At 55.5% G+C, this 24,384-nt stretch overlaps 2 protein-coding genes across 2 annotated transcripts in view; both read left to right on the top strand.

Annotated features, from left to right (window-relative positions):
- LOC144952188 (sodium- and chloride-dependent neutral and basic amino acid transporter B(0+)-like) overlaps window positions 1–9,291 on the top strand; it is a 28,015-nt gene extending 18,724 nt beyond the window's left edge. Inside the window, 8 exon segments of the mRNA XM_078882591.1 lie at window positions 1–118; window positions 1,114–1,123; window positions 2,139–2,203; window positions 4,148–4,266; window positions 4,519–4,618; window positions 7,182–7,291; window positions 7,724–7,891; window positions 8,608–9,291. Coding sequence (XP_078738717.1) covers window positions 1–118; window positions 1,114–1,123; window positions 2,139–2,203; window positions 4,148–4,266; window positions 4,519–4,618; window positions 7,182–7,291; window positions 7,724–7,891; window positions 8,608–8,850 — 933 coding nt within the window. The 3' untranslated portion in view covers window positions 8,851–9,291.
- A 3,863-nt stretch (window positions 9,292–13,154) lies between these two features.
- Window positions 13,155–20,991, top strand: LOC144952187 (cytoplasmic protein NCK2-like). Its single transcript, XM_078882590.1, has 5 exons — window positions 13,155–13,298; window positions 16,820–17,079; window positions 17,578–17,716; window positions 18,545–18,727; window positions 20,794–20,991. Exons 1-5 carry the CDS (start codon window positions 13,155–13,157, stop codon window positions 20,989–20,991), a joined length of 924 nt encoding a protein of 307 aa, XP_078738716.1.
- The last annotated feature ends 3,393 nt before the right edge of the window (window positions 20,992–24,384 follow it).

Genomic DNA, 24,384 nt, shown 5'->3' with positions numbered 1-24,384 from the left:
TGGTCGTCACCGTCAACCAACTGCGCCACGAGCGTCTTCGCCGGCTTCGTCATCTTCAGCATCCTGGGCCACATGGCGCACACCACGGGGAGGCACGTGTCACAGGTGGCCGACGCAGGTGAGGCTGGCGGTGGGGGTGGTGTGGGTAGGGGCTGGGGGATGGGGGGAGAGGGAGGGAGGGAGGAGAGGGAGAGGGAGGGAGGGGAGATGGAGAGGGGGAGGAGAGGGGGGAGGGGAGGGGATTGGAGAGGGGGGAGGGGGAGGAGAGGGGTAAGGAGAGGGGGGGAGGGATTGGGAGAGGGGGAGGGGAGGAGAGGGGATGGAGAGGGGGGAGGGGAGGAGAGGGGGGGGAGGGGAGGGATGGAGAGGGGGGAGGGGAGGAGAGGGGGGAGGGGAGGGAATGGAGAGGGGGGAGGGGGAGGAGAGGGGGAAGGAGAGGGGGAAGGAGAGGGGGGAGGGGAGGGAGGGATGGAGAGGGGGGAGGGGAGGGATGGAGAGGGGGAGGGGAGGGATGGAAAGGGGAGGAGGGAGGGAGGGAGAAAGAGAGGGAGGTCGTTCGTGAAGCCTTCCATGGATGTACGGGAGGAATCTCCATCTGGTAAAGATGCAGAGGGAGGCTGACCCGATGCTTGGGTGCAGTCGAGGGATGGGCTTCCTATTGATCAACCACGTTATGTTTGCTGATGATCTGGTAATTGCTGCTCACTCAGAGGAGGAGGAGTTTGAGGCGCTGCTGCTGAAGCTGGAGTGTGCCACTAAAAGTTGGGGCCTGACCATCAGTCCAACCAAAACTAAGCCACCTGCCTGGGTATTTTGTGGAGAGAGTGGAGAGTTTCCCATACCTGGGCAGTGTGCTCATGACCGGCTACGGTTCAACAGCAGAGGTCTCACTCCGAATCAGTCGAGCGACATTATCTTTTCATCGGTTGCGTAACGCTGTGTGGAAGCTACCTGGGTCTGTTGCTCCATGCGAAGCTTCGGGTCTTCTCGGCCACGGTCATGCCCTCCCTTCTCTACCCTTTCGAAACGTGGACCCCCCCTAATGGAACATCTTCGCCGGTTAGAAACATTTAGGCTGTCCTCCCTATGTTCCATCCTGGGATTAACCTGCAGGCTGTGGCTTGTGTTGAAGAGCTCACAAATCCTTGAAAGATCTGGGACAAAGTCCCATCGGTGAGCTCCTCCGGCAGGCAAGGCTGCGTTGGCTGGGTCATGTAGCCCCGCATGCCCAGCCACTGCATTACTAAACAGCTTTTGTTCGGTCGGATCGATGGGGCTAAATGGGCGCGACATTGTCTAGAGAAGAGATGGAGTGATGTGGTACAAGAGGATGGAGCTGAGTGGACTTGACGATGGACCGGTAGCAGCGGTGTCAAGATCGGCCCTCTGTGGAGGAGGCTCGTGAAGGATGCTGCTGGGCAGTTGGAGGCAGTATCCCTTCAGTAACAACGGAGGGCAGAGAAAACGATGCTCACAATAACGAGCGGAGCGCCGGGTGGCTAAAGCACAGCAAGTTGCCACAGTAGGGGACACAGGTGGTGCATCGGCCACTCATCTCAGTCAGTCGGACCCATGGCAACTGGGTCTGCCCCGTGACCTCCTGCCAGCGGGCGTTCGACACGTCACGTGGCCTTAACGTGCACATAGCCTGGCACAGGTGCTTGTGGGTGATGTCACCGCCACCTAAGTGGCGAATGGCGGTTGTTCTTGGTACGCGCTGGTCTCTGGACGACAACAACACCAACAAAGTGCTGTGTTGCTCATCAGAATCAATGTTGTTGATGATTGTGATTGCGATGAATGTGGTCGGAAGGGGAGGGGTTGTGGAGGACTCAGCTTTCACTGTGGCCCTGTCGGAAGGACTGAGCCTGATGATATTGATGATACTGCTACTGATGATGATGATGATTATGATGCTGCTGATTATGATACTGCTACTGACGATAATTATGACACTGCTGCTGCTGATGCTGCTGATGTTGCTACTCCTACTGATGATGATGCTACGACTGATGATGATGCTGCTACTACTGATGATGATGATGCTACTACTACTGATGATGATGCTGCTACTACTGATGATGATGCTACTACTACTGATGATGATGATGCTGCTACTACTGATGATGCGGCTGTAGGCTTTGCCCTCTCTTCTTCCTCATGCTGCTCACGCTGGGCCTGGACAGCCAGTTCACCATCCTCGGTGGGCACCACCACCACCACCACAGTCTCTGTGTGTGTGTGTCTGTGTGTGTGTCTCTGTGTGTGTGTGTCTGTGTGTGTGGGTCTGTGTGTGTGTGTCTGTGTGTGTGTCTGTGTGTGTCTGTGTGTGTGTCTGTGTGTGTCTGTGTGTGTGTGTCTGTGTGTGTGTCTGTGTGTGTGTCTGTGTGTGTGGGTCTGTGTGTGTGTCTCTGTGTGTGTCTGTGTGTGTGTGTCTGTGTGTGTGTGTCTGTGTGTGTGTGTCTGTGTGTGTGTGTCTGTGTGTGTGTGTCTGTGTGTGTGTGTCTGTGTGTGTGTGTCTGTGTGTGTGTGTCTGTGTGTGTGTGTCTGTGTGTGTGTCTCTCTCTGCCTCTCCGTGTGTCTCTCTGCCTCTCTGTGCCTCTTGGTTCATAATAAAGGCGTTTGGGTTTAGATCGCGCAAGTATAAATGTGTCGCAACCCTCCACCACCCGACACGGCCAATCAGTAAAAAAAAAATTGCGTCACGTTAACAAAACGCCAATGAGTTACTTCTTCAGCCCACCGATGTGAAGAGTGCATCCACAACATTTAGAATTCGAGTAGTTCGACGTTTCGCTGGTTACCACATCCACCATCTTCGGGCAATTTTGCCAGTACAGTGAAGCCGTCCCACGTGCTTCGGGTCTTAAAGAGAACTGCACGTTTCGAGATGAGGGGTGGGGGCACTGGTGGAGCCAGTGGCGGGGGGGTGGCACGTGCCCCCCCCCCCCCCCCAATGATCCGATCAAAATCCCTAATTTCGATCGGATCATTGGGGTTTATTGGTAATTAATCGGCATTTTGCGACCCCCACTGCCACTGTGTAGCATAGTATTACTTTCCAGGGACTCTACGAGATGATAGGACAATAGTGTGAGTCCACAATTGGCAAGAAGTAACGGCAAAGCGGTTATAAGTGACTCAGAATTGTACGCAGTCGTGTATATACAGTCCTTAAAAAATCACAAATCATTTCAACCTTTGTGGCAGCTACAGACTCAGCCGCAGCCTGGAAGCGAATCGTTAAGTAACACACGACACACATTGCAATTCCGTATAGAGTCGCAGCATGCTAAGAGGCTAATTACTGATTTATTACACAATTGCTTACACCCCCACATCTGATCTCGAAACGTAATTGGGTTCAACAATGATCACCACGTCATCCTGCACTATTTAAGACGGGAAGCAGGTGCGACGGCTTTACTGTAGTACTGGCAAAATTGGCCGAAGATGGTGGATGTGGTTACCAGCGAAACGTCGAACTACTCAAATTCTAAATGTTGTGGATCCGCTCTTCACACACACACACACACCGGTGGGCTGAATAAGTAACTAATTGGCGTTTGGTAAACGTGACATATTTATGAATAATAACGCGATCTAACACAAAAAGCCTTTATTATGAATAACACTGGTCGCGAAAGCCTACGTGTTAAACTCTCCGTGTGTCTCTGTCTCTCTCTGTGTTTCTCCGTGTGTCTCTCTCTCCGTGTCTCTCTCTGTCTCTCTGTGTGTCTCTGTCTCTCTCCGTGTCTCTCTGTGTATGTGTGTCTCTGTCTCTCTCTCTGTGTGTCCGTGTGTCTCTCCGTGTGTCTGTCTCTGTCTCTTTCTCCGTGTGTCTCTCTCTGTCTCTTTCTCCGTGTCTCTCTCTGTCTCTCTCTCCGTGTGTGTCTCTCTCTGTCTCTCTCTCCGTGTGTGTCTCTCTCTGTCTCTCTCTCCGTGTGTGTCTCTCTCTGTCTCTCTCTCTCCGTGTCTCTCCTGTGTATGTGTGTGTGTCTCTCTCTGTCTCTCTCTCCGTGTCTCTCCTGTGTATGTGTGTGTGTCTCTCTCTGTCTCTCTCTCCGTGTCTCTCCTGTGTATGTGTGTGTCTCTCTGTCTCTCCCGTGGGAGGCTCACACTGCCCGTGTCGCCCTCACGACTCCAGAGACGGTGACCACCGCTCTGCTGGACGAGTTCCCCAAATTGTTTGGCAAGCGGCGCCTCCAACTCCTCTTCTCACTCTGCATCATCCTCTTCCTGTTCGGTCTCACCTGCACCACTCAGGTGAGCGACTCGCTCCCCACTCACCCCTCGCTCGCCCCGCCCCCCTCGCTCGCCCCGCCCCCCTCGCTCGCCCCGCCCCCCTCGCTCGCCCCGCCCCCCTCGCTCGCCCCGCCCCCCTCGCTCGCCCCGCCCCCCTCGCTCGCCCCGCCCCTCTCGCTCGCTCGCCACAGTGCCCCGGCCTCTAAGAGCACTTGCCCCAGCGGTCTGCTGAAGGCTACACGGGGGATCTTTGTCTGTGTCTGCCACCTGCAGGCTGGCATCTACTGGGTCAATCTGATCGACCACTTCTGCAGCGGCTGGGCTCTGCTGGTCGCCGCCATCTTGGAGCTCATTGGCATCAACTGGATCTACGGTGTGTGGACTAAGCTCCATCTGTTCCTTCTCACTCACTCCTATAGCAGCAGAGTGTGTGGACTAATCTCCATCTGTTCCATCTCACTCCCTCCTACAGCAGTGTGGACTAATCTCCATCTGTTCCATCTCACTCACTCCTATAGCAGAGTGTGTGGACTAATCTCCATCTGTTCCATCTCACTCACTCCTACAGCAGAGTGTGTGGACTAATCTCCATCTGTTCCTTCTCACTCCCTCCTACAGCAGTGTGTGTGGACTAATCTCCATCTGTTCCATCTCACTCCTACAGCAGAGTGTGTGGTCTAATCTCCATCCGTTCCATCTCACTCACTCCTCCAGCAGAGTGTGTGGACTAATCTCCATCTGTTCCTTCTCACTCCCTCCTACAGCAGTGTGTGGACTAATCTCCATCTGTTCCATCTCACTCACTCCTCCAGCAGAGTGTGTGGACTAATCTCCATCTGTTCCTTCTCACTCCCTCCTACAGCAGTGTGTGGACTAATCTCCATCTGTTCCATCTCACTCACTCCTCCAGCAGTGTGTGTGGACTAATCTCCATCTGTTCCTTCTCGCTCTCTTCTACAGCAGAGTGTGTGGACTAATCTCCATCTGTTCCTTCTCGCTCTCTTCTACAGCAGAGTGTGTGGACTAATCTCCATCTGTTCCATCTCACTCCCTCCTACAGCAGAGTGTGTGGACTAATCTCCATCTGTTCCTTCTCGCTCTCTACAGCAGTGTGTGGACTAATCTCCATCTGTTCCTTCTCGCTCTCTTCTACAGCAGAGTGTGTGGACTAATCTCCATCTGTTCCTTCTCGCTCTCTACAGCAGTGTGTGGACTAATCTCCATCTGTTCCATCTCACTCCCTCCTACAGCAGAGTGTGTGGACTAATCTCCATCTGTTCCTTCTCGCTCTCTACAGCAGTGTGTGGACTAATCTCCATCTGTTCCATCTCACTCCCTCCTACAGCAGAGTGTGTGGACTAATCTCCATCTGTTCCATCTCACTCACTCCTCCAGCAGAGTGTGTGGACTAATCTCCATCTGTTCCTTCTCACTCCCTCCTACAGCAGAGTGTGTGGACTAATCTCCATCTGTTCCATCTCACTCACTCCTATAGCAGAGTGTGTGGACTAATCTCCATCTGTTCCATCTCACTCCCTCCTACAGCAGAGTGTGTGGACTAATCTCCATCTGTTCCATCTCACTCACTCCCCCAGCAGAGTGTGTGGACTAATCTCCATCTGTTCCTTCTCACTCCCTCCTATAGCAGAGTGTGTGGACTAATCTCCATCTGTTCCATCTCACTCACTCCTATAGCAGAGTGTGTGGACTAATCTCCATCTGTTCCTTCTCACTCACTCCTACAGCAGAGTGTGTGGACTAATCTCCATCTGTTCCATCTCGCTCCCTCCTACAGCAGAGTGTGTGGACTAATCTCCATCTGTTCCATCTCACTCACTCCTATAGCAGAGTGTGTGGACTAATCTCCATCTGTTCCATCTCGCTCCCTCCTACAGCAGAGTGTGTGGACTAATCTCCATCTGTTCCATCTCACTCCCTCCTATAGCAGAGTGTGTGGACTAATCTCCATCTGTTCCATCTCGCTCCCTCCTACAGCAGAGTGTGTGGACTAATCTCCATCTGTTCCATCTCACTCACTCCTATAGCAGAGTGTGTGGACTAATCTCCATCTGTTCCATCTCGCTCCCTCCTACAGCAGTGTGTGTGGACTAATCTCCATCTGTTCCATCTCACTCACTCCTATAGCAGAGTGTGTGGACTAATCTCCATCTGTTCCATCTCACTCACTCCTACAGCAGAATGTGTGGACTAATCTCCATCTGTTCCATCTCACTCCCTCCTACAGCAGAGTGTGTGGACTAATCTCCATCTGTTCCATCTCGTTCCCTCCTACAGCAGAGTGTGTGGACTAATCTCCATCTGTTCCTTCTCACTCCCTCCTACAGCAGTGTGTGAGGACTAATCTCCATCTGTTCCTTCTCACTCCCTCCTACAGCAGAGTGTGTGGACTAATCTCCATCTGTTCCTTCTCACTCCCTCCTACAGCAGAGTGTGTGGACTAATCTCCATCTGTTCCATCTCACTCACTCCTACAGCAGAGTGTGTGGACTAATCTCCATCTGTTCCATCTCACTCACTCCTACAGCAGAGTGTGTGGACTAATCTCCATCTGTTCCTTCTCACTCCCTCCTACAGCAGAGTGTGTGGACTAATCTCCATCTGTTCCATCTCACTCGCTCCTACAGCAGAGTGTGGACTAATCTCCATCTGTTCCTTCTCACTCCTTCCTACAGCAGTGTGTGGACTAATCTCCATCTGTTCCATCTCGCTCCCTCCTACAGCAGTGTGTGTGGACTAATCTCCATCTGTTCCATCTCGCTCCCTCCTACCTGTTGGTGGGTGTCGGAGCTAATTCATTGTCACCGTTAACGTCGTCATCATCATCCTTGTCATGGCGACCCATCACCAGATGAGACCCAACCCTTGACACCCTCCCGCCTGCCACCACCGCCACCCCAAATCTTCCTCCCCTCCAGGAGGGAATCGATTCATCAGCGACATCGAGATGATGATCGGCAAGAAGTCGTTCCTCTTCTGGCTTTGGTGGCGCGCCTGCTGGTTCGTCATCTCGCCCCTGCTGCTAATCGTGAGTGCACCAGCACAGCGCTCATCATTCGCATACACGCAACGCATATACACACACATGCATACACACATGCATACACACATGCATACACGCATATACATACACACACGTATGCATGCATACACACGATATATATATATATACACACACATATATATACACACACACACACAAACCCACCAATCCACCCAGAGACCTACCCAACGACACACCGACTCGCCCACCCTCCAACTTGCTCACCGACTCGCCCACTAACCAATTCATCCACCGACCCAACCACTCACTGACTGACATGCCCACCCACCCATCGACTTGCCCACCCACCGATACACCCACCGACCGTGCCTCTCCCCACGCGCGCAAGCAACCCACCATTCCCTGATGACAATCTGCCCGGAGCCTTATACAACTCCCCCCCCCATCACCACGCAGGCCATCCTGGTGTGGTCGCTGGTGACCTTCACGGCTCCCAGCTACGGTGACGTTGTCTACCCGGACTGGGCGGTGGCGCTGGGCTGGTGCATGATCTCCTTCAGCCTCGTGTGGATCCCCGTCATAGCCGCCTGGAAGATGGCGCGAGCCAGCGGCGGGCCTTGGGAGGTACAGGAAGTTGAAAAAATTTGTACACTAATTTTTTTTACATGAGAAACCAAAATGTTATCCAAACTGTTCACAGCTTGTGAGCTTTTTGGCGGTCTTCTACGCTCGTGTTTGGCCGGCTCTCTCTCGCACTCTGGCGCAAGCGGCTCGTCCGTCGGCGTGTGGAAATTTATCAAGGGATAAATTCTCCCTAAACGCGTTTTTTATGCACTCTTAGAGACCCAGAGACTGCTGTGTGTGAACTTCTTTCACACTGTACGTAGCCAACCGTGCTATGCATGTCTGCGCGTTAACATACCCCCACGTGTGTGTGTGTGGGGAGCAGTAGTGTAGTGGTTGGCACTGGTGGAGCCAGTGGGGGTGACGCTTGCCCCCCCCCCCCCACCTGACATTTCTGGCTCCGCCATTGGCGGTTAGCGATGCGCGGTGCTACAAACCTGGCGACCCGGGTTCGATTCCCCTTCACGGTCAACACCGGTGACGATTATTTGAACCAGTCCTGGGCCTCCCCTAGGTCGGCCTCAAATGAGTAGCTGGTGCGGTGTGTAAACATCGCTACTGGGGAGACAAAGGCGGACAGGCGTGGTGCTGGCCACCCCACCCCCTCGTGTGCCGTGCCGTCTTTCGTAGGCGCTCGCTAAACAGCACTTGCCCCAACAGTTTGAGTCTGCACGGGATCATTTTTTGCATCTTTTTTTTGTGTGTGCGCATGTCAGCGATTGAAAGCCATCTGCAGGAGCGAACCAGGCTGGGGGCCCCGGCTTGCCGAACACCGCACCGGACGCTACGCTCCCATCGGCGCCACCACCGCCCCGATCTACGAAAACTACTCCACCGAGCCCAGCGATGGGGTCAAGAAAGCGGCATCGATTGGGAGCGCCTCCTCCTCGCCGGCGGCAGCAGCTGCATCGTCGCCGACGAAACGGAGTCAGGACGAGGACTTCACGACGGCGCTATGAGCCGCCCGTTCGTTCTCCTGCTGCTCACTCGTTCACTCCTGCACTCAGTTGTTCATTCACTTTGACGCTCATCCGCTGATTCACTTTGACGCTCATTCGCTCTGATTCACTTTGACGCTCATTCGCTCTGATTCACTTTCACGCTCATCCGCTCTCATTCACTTTCGCGCTGATTCACTTTCACGCTCATCCGCTGATTCACTTTCACGCTCATCCGCTCATTCGCTTGCAACTCTTCACTCGCGCGCTCATTCACCCATGCTCTCACTCATTTTCTCTCGTGCTCAACCATCCTCACCATCCTTCCGCTCTCCTCGCCCCCTTCCACTCTCCCTACCATCACCTTCCCTCGCCATCCCTTCCCCTCCACCCCACGCAACTCGAATCACAAAGCAACCTACAGAAATGTGCAGTAATTCCCTTCAGTTCAACGCGTGTTTAACCAAGTGTCACTGCAAAGGTGGGGGGGGGGGGTCGGGGGGTTGGGGAAATAAGTCCGCAAACAAAGTCGCCGTCGATCAAATATCAGAATCGCGTGCGGTTTAATTAATGATTAAGTAATTAATTTATTCGTTCATACATGGGAGGGGTCTCACAGGTGTGGGGGGGGGAGATGGACGTCGCTGATTGGCTAAGGGAATTGTTACTCGGTACCCCGCTGATGTATATGTCGGGCTATGAAATTTTGAAAGAAAAAAAAATATTTTTATTAAAATTCGAAAGATGGCCAAGTTACGGAAATTATGCTAATGTATGCAGTTATATGCATAAATTATGATAATCGTATTAATTTATGTGAATGCTTGCGATTATGTAAATGTAGGCAGTTATGATAATTAGGATTGGCTTCGTTTTCCAGAGTTGAATCAATCGGGATAAAACAATTATCTTTGATTAAACATTTATTGATTATCTTAGTGTGTTTATGTTAGGTCTCCAAATTCATATCTCAACGCAGGATACAGTTCTTATAAATAAGAGTTTTGCATAAACTTAGGAACGAAACACTCAAACACTTTTGTGTTATGCAATTTTAATTCTAAACAAAAATATGACACTCTAATATGCGAACTCTCCTGCTCAGAATTATCCACGGGTACCATCGGGGAGTTTGTTCTCAGTGAGCAGCACGTTTAACCATCAATAATTGCCGGTTTCACTTGGCAACCGCACATCATTAATTCCACCGTGTAACGAGCATATCCGGCGATAGGTAGAGTCTTTAAAACAGGCATGCAACGATATTCGTATGAAGGGCAATAAACAAATTATTATATCCCTATATCCCGAGGGCAAGAGTATACGTCAATAGATTCATCGGCAAGATTATGCAATTAACGAAAATGAACGCCTAAAACACTTCTAACAACCCTATTCGTGTAACTCGACGGGCAACAACTGCTTTCACGATCAGTTGCTGTTGAACGCACCACCTTGAAATGGCAACCCTTTTCGAAACGCAGATTACTTTGTGGAATAATCTTATTCGTCCCGATGTGCGTGGTGCGTGTCCCCTTGGTAAAGTAATTGATTATTATTTTTTTAGAGCTGGGAGTTGTGTCGTGAGCTTGCGAGGGTTGGGGGGGGGGCATACACACAGCTGCTTGCTCGCGCGGGCGTGTCTGTAGCCTTTGGCTCCCTCTCTCCACTGCTAGATGAGTGGCGTCGGCACGATGTTGTCCTTGTAGAGGCTCGACGCTTGGTGGGGCTTGGCGGCGCTTGGCTCCCGTGCCCTGTGGCCGTTTGCAGCTGTTTGTCCGCAGCTGGGTGACGAGTCGGCACGACGCTCGCCGTCGTGGTGCGCGATGATTCCGTCAGCGCGCGCGCAGCTCCTCCGCTGCTGGATGTCTTGTCTGTTCTCAGCGGTTGCTGGTCGGTGTGTGTGAAACACACGGCGCATTCCATGGCGCTCTCCTCTTCCTCACGGGTGGCCGGTCAGGCTTTTTCCACTGCTCCGTTCTCTCTCCTTTCACCTTTGGCGTGCAGCTGACAGCTTCACACTGGCACCCGCTGATGCCTCTCCCGCCCTCTCTTCAGGGGCTGCGCTGGTTCAGGTTCTTTCACGAGAGTGATGGCTGGAATTTCGCAAGCGTCACTCGCACTTAACCACACCTCGCCACCTCGTTCCGTGAGAATCTAGACCGACTTTTGGTGTCGGTGTTTGCTCCCTCGCGACGGCACCGCCAGCCCGGAGCAAGGCTGAAACCAGCCTCGACCCAGACTGAACTCAGACTTCTGCCAATCTAACGACCCCTCCTCGTCCCATCTCTCCTCGAGGCACGACCCATGGTTGGTGTCGGTGCCTGCCGGCAAGTCTCCGCCCCAACTCCCTTGCGAGCCTCCCTCGCAACGCTGCGTTGCAGGCTGAGTCACAAGACTGAGCAAGACTTGAACCAGACAGAACTGCGTGATGTGCGTTTGTGCTTAAAACCCAAAAACGTGAAACCCTCCCCTCTCTGCGCGTCTCTTGCGAGAGGAAAACAGACGCCCCAGGATTGTCAGGCCATAGACCCCTCGCCAATCTGGAGATTTCCCGATAGTCCGTAACCTCTCTTTGCCCAAAGCTTGTTGTTCAATGGTATTTTACGACCTCCCAGATGCTTGGTGTGGCTTGAGGGGTAGTTGAGAGTTTTGGGAATGTTTTTTTATATATATATATTTTTAATTATTATTCATATTATTGGCCGAATTATTCTTAATATGAATTTGTAAAAAGGGGCATAAATATGTAATGTTCTTGGAGGGAGACGGAGTCTTCGTAGAGGCAACACGGTTTATTATACCAAACGGTTTACACTTAAACTCTAACACAAAGGGGTAATGGCCCCTTTCACCCACAACCTGGGGAGGTACAGTCTCCGGGCTATCGTACCTACAATTCTGTCTACTCTAGCCCTTCGGCTAGCTAGACCTAGCGGAGGCTGACCCACCGCTGGCCCGGTGGATCTCTGACCACTGGCCCTTAGTAGGACATCAGGCCGAGAGAACCTCAGGGTCCTAACCTCTCGACCACTGGCACCGCACTGAGCCCCGGCCCTTAGAAGGACGTCGTTGGCTTGGGGTCCAGGGTCTTCTTCTCCAGGCGGCTTCTGGCTTCGGCTTGAGGCTGACTGACTCGCGCTCTCAGGGACCCGCCTTATATACTCTTTCTCCCTGAGGGGCGGGGTTCTGGGGGATCGTAGCTTCCCCCAGCCCCCTCCCCTCAGAGGGGTTCCAACCGCCGTTGGCCCGACCGGTCCAGACCGGTTTCTACCTCTCCCGCTGGTTGTGACACGTGTGTGTCAATCATGACCACCACAAATACACCCCCCCCCCTCACACTTCACGAGCTGCCACTCTCTCCCGCTTCTCTTCATCTCTCTATCCGCCTCTCCCTCGTGTTTTTAAAGACCCTGTAATGTGATTTCATGACAGAAAATCAATGTTCTACCACGGTCATGGCTTACTCGGCCACTCGCCCACTACCTCGACCACCACCAATAATACCACCATCACTACCACGACGTCTTTTAGTCCGTCGACTCTCCATGTGGAGGTGGATGGCAGCTCCATCGGTGACCCCCCCCCCCCCTCCTGTGCCACTGCTAGGCCTCGGCAAGGTAATTGTACCCTTTTTACCGGGTAAAAGGGTAAAGGTGTCGACATGCCAAGGGGTAAGGGTGAAAGGTAGGCTCGTTGCTTTTTACCTTTTACCTTACCTGCTAAAGGGTAAAAGGTAGGGTAGAGGTAGGGCTCGTTGTTTTTACACTTTTACCTTGCCGAGGCCTAGCCGCTGCCCAAGTAGGCCGGCTGTCGCGTTGATGCCCCCCCCCCCCCCCCCCCCCCCGCAGCCTTCGCCCCACCGTCTCCCAGAATCTGGTGCAGCATGTTCAAGAGGGGGGGGCAGGGTTCTGCCACGTTCTGTACCCACAGCGTTTGGGCACCAGGGCCCTGCGGTAGGAGGTGATCAAGCGTTTTCCACAGGGCCTGCGCTTGGACCACCTGGTATCTTAGTCCCTGCTGCTGCAGCTGCTCCAACTGCTCCAACTGCTGCAGCTGCTGCATTAGTGTGCGGGACACGGGGACAAAGCGTGATGTGCGTAGACACTGGGACAATGCATGATCCGGCGGCGGGTCGTCAGTCTGCATGAGGTTCCTGTGGATGGTGTCAGGAGTGGGGTTTCTGCTGCTCCAGCTGCTCCAGCTACTGCAACTGTCCGAGCTGCTATTGCAGCTGCTGCATTAGCGTGCGGGACACAGGGACAAAGCGTGATCTGTGTAGACACGGGGACAATACATGATCCGGCGGCGGGTCGTCAGTCTGCATGAGGTTCCTGTGGATGGTGTCAGGAGTGGGGTTTCTGCTGCTCCAGCTGCTCCAGCTACTGCAACTGTCCCAGCTGCTATTGCAGATGCTGCTGCTGCTGCTCTGGCTGCTGCAGAAGCTCCAACTGCTGCTGCTGGAGCTTGTTGGTCCTGCTTCACAAAACATAAGATCCTCCGGTGCCCCCACCTCCCCAGGTGTTCCAGCCGGTCCGACCTCTGGGATCCTGGATGTTGGTGCCAGAAGTACCTGCCCGTGGCTTGGGTGCTTTGGTAGTCCATGAAAAACAATTTTTTTTTTTTTTTAAACAAGAGTTAGTTTGTGTTGAGTATTCTCATTCCACTCTTCCTCTCTCTCGCCCTCCATCACCTTCTGCTCAATCCACTCTTTCGCGCTCCATTGATTCAATCCACGCTCTGCCCCTCTGCTCTCTCCACCTTCTGAATCCTCTCTCCTTTTTTCTAGCGGAGGGGGGAGGGGCCACCTGTAACCAGTTTTTAAGTGCGTTGGATCACCATGCGCGCTGATTTAACATTTTGTTATTGTTCAAACGATTAACCGTCGTCGTTGTTAATGATGATTATGATGAGAGCCCATCCTCCTGCCCCTCGTCGTGATTTGTGGTTTGTACTTTTTTTTTAATTGTCCCAAGCAATAAAAAAATGAATAAAAATGTAACTCGAATCGGACATCCGTTTGTTAAATTGAGGGGAGGGGAGCCCGAGCCACGGTTCTTACCGTGACCTATTGGATAATACGGCCCTGGTGATTGGGTGGGTGGATAAGGGAATGGGGGGCAGAGTAGGTGAATGGATGAGTGAATGGTTTAGTGGGTGAGTGGTTGAATGAGGTAAGCCTCCTAAAATCCACAGCCCCCCACACCGCTTACACCACCAACACGAACAGAGCCTTAACCTGTGAGTCGGTGGGCTGATCGACCACGAATCCTCCGGATCGCTTTGAACAAATCGTCCCGTAATCGATGCTGCCACTCTGGAAAGCCAACACGTGGCGCTGTAACACCACGCCACACACACCGACAGTGGGGCCTTGCACCTAGTGAAATGAAAAAGTTTCGTTTAGTGGGTCCCTATGCATCTATATTAGTCTTTGGGTAAATGGACCTATATGAGTATGGCTCTCTGTGGGTCAATGTGTCTCTGTGGGTCTATGGTGTCTGAATATGGGTCTCTATGGGTCTTTGTGGGTTTATGGGTCTCTGAGTATGGGTCTCTGTGGGTCAATGGGTCTATAGTGTCTATGAGTGTGGGTCTCTGTCTATGGTGTCTATGAGTGTGGGTCTATGGTGTCTGAGTATGGGTCTCTGTGGGTCAATGTGTATATGGTGTCTATGAGTATGGGTCTCTGCGGGTCTATGGGTCTATGAGTGTGTAGAAGCAGAGTATTCGGCTGCTATACATTTCCACGTGACGATGATGGTAGTGATTTAAGGGGCGTTGCACCTGGTAAAAAAAAAGAATTGGCCCAAGCTGTTAAGACGCCGTAAACAAACGCAGGGCAAAGTCGTGTATCTGACCCATCGCACCACCACCATCCCCACCACCACCACCCCCAAAGATAAAGACCCCCCGTATAGCCTTAACAGACTGTAGGGGCAAGTGCTGCACCTATAAAGGCCGGCACGGCACACGAGGGGGTGGGTGGCCAACACCACCCTAGCAGCGATGTTTACACACCGCACCAGGAACTAATTTGAGGCCGAGTCGACCAAGGGGGAGGCCCAGGACCGGTTCAAATAATCGTCACTGGTGGTGTTGGCCGCGAGTGGGAATCGAACCCGGGTCGCCAGGTTCGTAGCGCAGCGTAGCACTAACCGCTGCACCACCGCTCCCCAAGACCACCACCACCACTACCTCCACTACCACCCCACCCACCACCCGCGTCTGATCAATTAGCCGCCTGCTCTCTAGAAGCCGACCTTCAGACACTTTTACGCCTCTGAACGGGACGCATACGGAGCCGCTGTCAGCGGAACGCAGCGTAGACGTACACACACACACACACACGTACGCGGGGCTTCTTTCGCACCGTACGTAGCCAACCGTGCTGTGTGTGTTGAACTTAATAGACTACACGCTACACTACATTACCTTACACTATATACTACACACTACACGTATACACTATAAACTACACACTACACTATACACTACATTACACACTACCCTACCCTACACACTACACTACCCTACACTATACACTACATTACACACTACACTACCCTACACACTACACTACCCTACACTATACACTACATTACACACTACACTACCCTACACACTACACACTCCATTACACTACACACCACACTACACTACAGCACACGACAAACTACCCTACACACTACACTACATTTACCATTTTTTTGATTTAAAGCTTTCGTGACTGCAGGGATTCATCTTCTTGGTTCTTTCGGTGAAGTCACGTAGAATGGAAATAATAAAATAATAAAAATAAAACATAATAAAATAATTCTCACGACGTTTCGGCCACAACGCAAGTAGCCGTCCTCAGGTGAAGAACAGGTCTGTCATTCGGACGCTGTCTTTCCGACAGACCTTTTCTTCACCTGAGGACGGCTGCTTGCGTTGTGGCCGAAACGTCGTGAGAATTATTTTATTGTTTTATTTTTATTATTTTATCATTTCCATTCTACGTGACTTTACCGAAAGAACCAAGAAGATGCATTTACCATGTAAAAAACAAAATAACGCCTCTTGTTATTTCGGTCACCGACACCCCCCTCCCGCCCCTCCCCCACGCCCCCGCCCCCCCCCCACTGACCATCATCAACCCTCCCCCAGCGCACCTATCCCCCAGGTGTGGGCAGAGCAAAGTCCACGGCCGACTCTGAGGACACTTTGTCTGACCGCGGCGGCGATCGGAGTCGGCGGTAGGGCAGATATCGGTGCCGCCGTCACCGTGACCATCGCCGTCGTCACCACCACCAACAACAACAACACTACCACCGTCACCAGCAACACCACCACTGTCACCACCACCAACAACACCACCACTATAACCGTCACCACCACCAACAACAACACTACCACCGTCACCAGCAACACCACCACTGTCACCACCACCGTCACCACCACCGTCACCACCACCAACAACACCACCACCACCGTCACCAGCAACACCACCACTGTCACCACCACCGTCACCACCACCAACAACACCACCACCACCGTCACCAACAACACCACCACCGTCACCACCACCGGCACCACCACCATCACCACCACCGTCACCATCACCACCGCCGGCACCACCGCCGGCACCACCACCAATAACACCACCACCATCACAACCACTGGCATCGCCGTCACCGGCACCACCACCATCACCACCATCACCACCGCCGTCACCGTCACCACCGGCGGCAGCAGCGGCACCACGAATCTGTCGCCTTGCCACACGATGCCGTCCATTACTCCCAGCCATCATCATCATCAGCCTCATCAGCAGACTCATCAGCAGAATCAGCATCATCAGCAGCATCATCAGCAGCAGCAGCAGCATTGGTCGCAATCAACCGCGGCCACGCCGCCGCCGCCGCCGTGGTCGCCGGCTACGCCAACGGCACCGTCCCTGGCACCGTCCCTGGCACCGTGTCGCCCATCCGGCGCCACCGATGGGCAGGCACCGGCAGCGACGGTGGCGGTGGCTCGATACGACTACACGGCCGGCCGCCCCGACGAGCTGTCGCTGTCCAGGGGGGCGCGAGTCGCCGTGACGGACAAGGGCAGCGACGGGTGGTGGCGTGGCCACCTGCCCGGCGGCGCCACGGGATGGTTCCCCGGGAACTACGTCGCTGCCGGCGCGTCGGAGGATTCCATCGGCACCGCCGCGGCTACCGGGAGCGGCGGTCAGCGGCGGCGGGGGCAGCTGGACGTGGCGGCGTTCTTGACCGAAGCCGTACTCGTGGCACGAGGATGGGGGGGTGGTGGTTGTGGTTGCGGTGGCGGCGGCGGTGGTGGTGGTTGTCGCAGCTGTGGTGGCGGCGGTGGTGGTGGTGATGGAGGAGTAGGCGGTGGCGGTGATAGAGAAAGAGGTTGGAGAGGAGGTGATGGTGGTGGTGGTGGTGATAGAGGAGGAGGTAGTGGTGGCGGTGATAGAGGAGGAGGAGGAGGTTGGAGAGGAGGTGATGGTGGTGATAGAGGAGGAGGTAGTGGTGGTGGTGGTGGCGGTGATACAGGAGGTGGTAGTTGTGGTGGTGGTGGTGGTGATAGAGGTGGTGGGAGAAGAGGAGGTGGCGGTGATCGAGGAGTTGCAGGTAGTGGTAGTGGTGGTAGCGGCGGTGATAGAGGAGGTGGTGGGAGAAGAGGAAGTGGTAGTGGTCATGATAGAGGAACAGGAGGAAGTGCGCGGGAGGTGGTGCTGGCCATGTACCCGTTCAGCGCCACCAGCAGCGAGGAGCTGAGCTTCGCTCTGGGCGAGCACCTGGAGATGCTGGGCAAGCCGCTCGACGACCCCGAGTGGTGGCACTGCCGGAGGGCCGACGGAGCCACGGGGCTGGTGCCACGCAACTACGTGCGGGTGGGTGTGGTGTGGGTGGTTGGGGGTGGGTAGGGTTGGTGGGTGGGTGTTGGGTGGGTGTTGGGTGGGTAGGGTGGGTGGGTCGGGTGTGGGTGGGTGTGTAGGGTGGGTGGGTGTGGGTGGGTGTGGGTGGGAGTGGGTGGGTAGGGTGATTGGGTAGGGTGGGAGTGGGTGGGTAGGGTGATTGGGTAGGGTGGGTGTGTCGGGTGTGAGTGGGTAGGGTGGGTGAGGTGTGGGTGGGTGGGTGGGTGAGGGTGTGTAGGGTGGGTGTGTAGGGTTGTTAGGTTGGTAGTGTGGGTGGGTATGGGTGGGTGGGTAGGGTGGGTGGGTGTGGGTGGGTGTGGGTGGGTCGGGTGTGGGTGGGTGTGGGTGGGTCGGGTGTGGGTGGGTGGGTGGGTAGGGTGGGTAGGGTGATTGTGGATGGGTGGGTGTGGGTAGGGTCGGTGTGTGGGTGTGTGGGTAGGGTGGGTGTGGGTGGGTAGGGTGGGTGTGGGTGTGTGTTTGGGTAGGGTGGGTGTGGATGAGGGTGTGTAGGGTGTGGGTGGGTGGGTAGGGTGGGTGTGTGTGGGTGGGTGTGGGTGGGTGTGGGTGGGTAGGGTGGGTGTGTGTGTGTGGGTGTGTGTGTGTGTGGGTGTGTGTGTGTGGGTGTGTGTGTGTGGGTGTGTGCGTGTGGTTGTGTGTCATTCGGATGACTGGAACCCCTCCGCCGGCCCGACACAGGTGCTACCGGCGACAGAATCGGCGGTGCCGCACATACACGGGGACCCCCACAATGGCACGGATGCCGGGCGGACCCACCACCACCAGCACCACTACCGGCAGCTACAGCAGCAGCTACTACTACAGCAGCAGCTACAGCAGCTACAGCAGCAGCAGCCCCTGCAGGGTACCGTGAGCCGGTTCCCGGGCCGGCCGTGGTACCGGGGCTCCATGAGCCGCCACATGGCAGAGGCGGAGCTGAACGAGCGAGGGGAGAACGGAGACTTTGTTGTCCGCGACTCTGAGTCCTCGGTGGGCATGCTACTGGCGTCTCGGTCTTGTCTCCCTGTGTCTTGTCTCTGTGTCTCTCTCGCTCTCTGTCATCTCATCTGTGTGGAAGCTACCTGGTCTGTCGCTCCGCGCGAAGCTTCGGGTCTTCTCGGCCACGGTCATGCCCTCCCTTCTCTACGCTTTGCGAAATGTGGACCCCCTAATGGAACGTCTGCGCCGGTTTGAAACATTTGGGCTGGCCTGCCTACGATCCATCCTGGGTTTAACCTGCAGGCTGGATTGTGTGAGGAGCTCACAAATCCTCGAAAGATCTGGACAAAATCCCATCGGTGAGCTCCTCTAGCAGGTAAGGCTGCATTGGCTGGGTCATGTAGCCCGCATGCCCAGCCACCGCATGCCTAAACAACTTTTGTTGGGCCGGATAGAAGGGGCTAAACGGGCGCGGCACGGGCTAGAGAAGAGATGGAGTGATGTGGCACAGGAGGACGTCGAGCTGAGTGGACTTGCCGATGACCGGTACCAGCGGTGTCAAGATCGACCTCTGTGGAGGAGGCTCGTGAAGGACGCTACTGGGCAGTTGGAGGCAGTCGCCCTCCAACAACAACGGAGGGCGGAGGAGCGACGCTCACAACAACGAGCGGAGCGCCGGGTGGCTCAAGCACAGCAAGTTGGCACAGTAGGAGGCACAGGCAGTGCATCAGCCACTCGTCTCGGTCATCTCAGGCTCAGATCATCGCCATTGGTGTTGGCCGCGAACGGGAATCGAACTTGCGTCTCTGGGGTTCATAGTTCCGTGCATTATCAGAATCAGAGTCGATGGATCTCTCTGAGTCTCTGCTCTGGGTGGCCCACAGGCGCACACCGCCACCACCACTCCTGCCGGAGAGGTTTTAATGTTTCCATTCGTGAATCATCACCACCACCATCATCATCACCACCATCATCACCACCATCATCACCATCAGCACCACCACCATCATCACCACCACCACCACTACCAACACTATCACCATCACCACCAACACCACCACCATCACCACCACCATCACCACCACCACCATCACCACCATCACCACCATCATCATTGATGTGTAGGGGAGGAACGCCATGAGCCGTCAAGATCTTTGTCACTGATGCCCAGGAGGTAACCACTGACCCCTCCCCCTCTCATCCCCCACCGCTCTCATCTCTTCCCCACGCCCCCTCTCCCCTTCCCTCCTCCCCCCTTTCATCCCTCCCCCTCCACTCTCCTCCTCCCCCCTCACTCCCTCCCACCCCCACTTCACCTTTCTCTCTCGACCCCCTCCCTCTCCACCCCCCCTCCTCCCCTCATCCCCCCACCTCTCCTCCATCCCTCCGCCCTCTCCACCTCCCCCCTCCCCGCACTCCTCCCTCCCCTCCTGTCCCCCCACCTCTCCTCCCCCCTCTCCACCTCCCCCCCTCCACCCTCCTCCCTCCCCCCTCCTCCCTCCCTCCTCCTCCCTCCCTTCCCCCTCCTCCCTCCCCCCTCCTCCCTCCCTTCCCCCCTCCTCCCTCCCTTCCCCCTCCTCCCTCCCTCCCCCCTCCTCCCTCCCTTCCCCCCTCCTCCCTCCCTTCCCCCTCCTCCCTCCCCCCTCCTCCCTCCCTCCCCCCCTCTCCCTCCCTTCCCCTCTCCTCCCTCCCCCTCCTTCCTCCCCTCCTGTCTCCCACCTCCCCACCCCCCCTCCCTCCCCTCTTGTCCCCCCACCTCTCCTCCCCCCTCTCCACCTCCCCCCCTCCACCCTCCTCCCTCCCCCCTCCTCCCTCCCTCCTCCTCCCTCCCTTCCCCCTCCTCCCTCCCCCCTCCTCCCTCCCTTCCCCCCTCCTCCCTCCCTTCCCCCTCCTCCCTCCCTCCCCCCTCCTCCCTCCCTTCCCCCTCCTCCCTCCCTTCCCCCTCCTCCTCCCCCCTCCTCCCTCCCTCCCCCCCTCCTCCCTCCCTTCCCCTCTCCTCCTCCTCCCCTCCTCCTCCCCTCCTGTCTCCCACCTCCCCACCCCCCCCTCCCTCCCCTCTTGTCCCCCCACCTCTCCTCCCCCCCCTCCCCCCTCTCCCCCCACCTCCCCCTCTCCAGCCCAGCGACCTGTCGCTCTCGGTGAGGGCGGCGGGCAGGAATCGGCACTTCAAGGTGGGCACGGCGGGCGGCGTCTTCCGCATCGGGCAGCGCCTCTTCGACTCCATGGACGCCCTCGTCGCCCACTACGGCGAGGCGGCCCCCATCTTCTCGAACGGCGCCGGCGAGAGGCTCTTCCTCGTGAGGCCGTTGCCGTGACGGTCGGCTGGCGCTAGGCGATGGGTACCGGGCGTGGGTGACGCTTGCTACCGACGATTTCCCGGCAGCGTTTTGTCTCCCGGTCCCAGCTGCGTGTGATAGCAAGCCCTGGGCGGTAGCTTGGCCGCTGAGATTTCGAACCAAGGGGCCGGTGGCGTTGATGCAGTGTCTCAAGGGCCACTGGACTGACATTGGATGATGGGTACCGGGCGTGGGTGACGCTTGCTACCGACGATTTCCCGGCAGCGTTAAGTCTCCCGGACCCAACTGCGTGTGATAGCAAGCCCTGGGCGGTAGTTTCGCTGTGTGTCGGTTCAGGCAATCGAGGGTTGTTTTGGGGAGGGAGGGACGGGGCGGGAAAACGAATGCCGGCCAAAGTTGGACGCTGTCGTCAAAGGGAAACAAAGATCCCCCGTGTAGCCTCTAGCAGACTGTTGGGGCAAGTGCTGTTAGTAGCGAGTAGCAGCACCTATACACAAAGATCCCCCGTGTAGCCTCTAGCAGACTGTTGGGGCAAGTGCTGTTAGTAGCGAGTAGCAGCGCCTATACACAAAGATCCCCCGTGTAGCCTCTAGCAGACTGTTGGGGCAAGTGATTTTAGTAGTAGCGAGTAGCAGCGCCTATGTGGTGACTGCAGATGGTTGTGTGACGATCCCAGTGATGAAGACTGATGAGAGTGATATGGTGACTGCAGCTGATGATGCTGATACCAGCGATGATATTGATGAGAGTGATATGGTGATGATTGTTGGGTCGTGAAGATTATCTCTCGAGAAGAACGCTCGAGCGATGCCGCTGGTGGACATTCCACGTTCCCAGGGCGGGAGTGCTTTAAGTAGGGCGGTTTTGCGACCAATATCATCCATAGAGGGGAGGGGGGGGGTGGGATATTTGGTGGTGGGATTTGGTGGTGAGAGCGCGTAAATATAACAAACGCTGTGTCGTTAAACCCGCCACCACCCGACACGGCCAAATCAGTAACGTGGCCAATTCGTTACTTGGGGCTGTTGCAGGGGGGGGGGGGGTCCCTCCGCCTGATGCCAAGCGAGCGGGTGCCTTCAATAAAGTGCCATCTCAAAAGAAGCGTGTCAAATCGTCATTGCACATCGATTAACCGTGTTTCTTATTCATATGTTTATGTTGTTGGTATCCTTAGGTATTCATATCCAGTGTTTAAATGGATTATTATAAAGTACGTTTGGGTGAAAAAGGTCTAACTTTCGATGCTATCCCGACGAATTGAGCCTTTAACCGTGCATATTCCCCACACTCGCTTACCGACCAAAAAAATCACTGGGCCGACCCGCTTTTCGTGGAACCAATTTCGCCGTCGTCAAGAGGGCTTCTTGCGGCCTTCCCCGATGGGTAGCGCACTCCACCGCCGGCGCTGCACAATTGCCGGGGTTACCGGCTCTGCACTCGCGCCAAAGGAGCCGCGGGTACGTTCGTTTAACAAATAAAATGAATAAGCAGGCGTGGTGTGGGTAAGGACGAAGACGACGACGACGACGAAGATGACAAAGACGACGCTTTTTTTTTTACGAATCGAAAAAAACAACAAAAACTGTTTTTTTTATTTTAGTTCCACCACACTGGGGTGACATCTCCCCGACCAGGGGTGGGAGAGTTTGCAGACAGAGGAGACAGAGAGAGAGGCAGAGGAGAGAGACAGAGAGAGAGAGACAGAGAGAGAGAGGCAGAGATCCACGCTCATCGCGAGAAATGAAAAGGGTTGGAAGTTCGTGAAGCCCCCCCCCCGCGCTCCGCTTTGCCATGGCGCTGTGGGGTCTTCCCACTCAAGACAGCCGCCCACCCACCCACCCACCCCCCCACCCCCCACCTACCCACCCCCCTTTGGGAGTTAGCCACATTTTACCCCACCACTACCATCACCACCACCATCACCGCCACCACCATCACCGCCACCACCATCACCGCCACCACCATCACCGCCACCACCACCACCATCACCGCCACCACCATCACCATCACGCCCGTGACCTGACGTTCGATTTAACTTTGTCGGACACGTTGCTTGCTGGAGGGTGGGGACAGGGGGGGGAGCTGGGGGAGTGAGGGGGGGAAATGTTGTACATGGGGGGGGGGGGCAGGGAGTGAGGGAGGGGTGGATAGAGGGGGCGGGAGGGGGGATGGAAGGGGAGGGAGGAGGGATGGAAGGGGAGCGAGGGGGGAGGGAGGGAGGCAGGGAGGGAGGGAGGGAGGCAGGGAGGGAGGGAGAGAAGGAGGGATGGAGGTGGGGAGATATTTTCTTAACAAATCTTGTCCCTGCGGTTGTGCCCGCTTTGCAACCGCAGCCAATTTACACAAAAATAAGACTCTGTACAATATAAAAAAAAGTCAGCCCATGGGATCAACATCATTATCGTGACGGCGGCGGTGCTAACAGCGGTGGTGGTAGTGCTGGTGGTGTTCGTGGTGACGATGGTGACGCTGGTCGTGATGGCGGCGGCGGCGGTGATTGCGGTGGTGGCCGTGGTGATGGTGGCGGCGGTGGTGGTGATGGGCTGATCAGAGACCACGGAGATGCAACGCTGTGGACAGCCATGACGATGGCGGTGACGGTGACCACGATTGTGTTGAGTGAAGCCAAGCGGAGCGGTGGGGGAGACAGGGAGACAGGGTGTAGTGTGTACGTGAGCGTGTGTGTGTGTGCGCGTGTACTCCACGCACGTACTCACGCCCCGAGTACCACGAGAAACCTGGGTGGGAGGTTTTCATTTTAACGGTGTTTGTTTTTTGTTTGTTTATATAAAAATAGCGTGAACCAGGGCCTGCGATGTACGGGGTTCAACATCAGGAGCTGGCTTTTATCATCCTTGGTGGGGGGGGGTGGGGTGTCCAAGATGAGATGCTCACGCGGTGACCGTTCATGACAGAGTGGGTGGCTGTCAACACTGGCACGGGTGTGTGGGTGTGCGCGTGTGTGCGCGTGTGTATGCGTGTGAGTGGTGAGTGAGCGAGTGTGTGAGTGTGCTAGTGAGTACGTGGTGAGCGAGCGTGTTAGTGCTTGCTCTTTTTCGACTTCTTGTGCGAGCGAGGTGGTGAGCGCGCCGCTGGTGAGCGACGAGACTTCCTCCCCGATGACGTCGGAGACCGAGAGCGTGAACGCGACCTGGCGACACGCAAACACGACACGTTAACATAACACACACGACATGCTAACATAACACACGCGACACGCACACACGGTGAGCGAGTGGGTGATCGAGTGGGTGGGTGTTTGAGTGGGTGGGTGAGTGGGTGGGTGAGTGGGTGGGTGAGTGGGTGGGTGTGCGGTTGAGTGGGTGGGTGGGTGAGTGGGCAGGCGGGTGAGCTGGTGGGTGAGTGGGTAGGCGAATGAGTGGGTGGGTGAGTGGTTGGGTAGGCGAGTGA

Source organism: Lampetra fluviatilis, chromosome 66 (assembly GCF_964198595.1).
Source record: "Lampetra fluviatilis chromosome 66, kcLamFluv1.1, whole genome shotgun sequence".
Classification (NCBI taxonomy): Eukaryota; Metazoa; Chordata; class Hyperoartia; order Petromyzontiformes; family Petromyzontidae; genus Lampetra; species Lampetra fluviatilis.
The sequence above is the reverse complement of the archived record's forward strand: the minus strand, read 5'-3'. Positions and strand labels throughout refer to the sequence as shown.

What these genes read in the sequence shown, in the direction of transcription:
- LOC144952187 (XM_078882590.1), top strand. Translation starts at nt 13,155, where the DNA reads ATGAGGTTCCTGTGGATGGTGTCAGGAGTGGGGTTTCTGCTGCTCCAG. An exon ending in GGGCAGCTGGACGTGGCGGC is followed by an intron (nt 17,080 to 17,577) that starts GTTCTTGACCGA and finishes GTACCCGTTCAG; the next exon opens with CGCCACCAGCAGCGAGGAGC. An exon ending in TGCCACGCAACTACGTGCGG is followed by an intron (nt 17,717 to 18,544) that starts GTGGGTGTGGTG and finishes CGGCAGCTACAG; the next exon opens with CAGCAGCTACTACTACAGCA.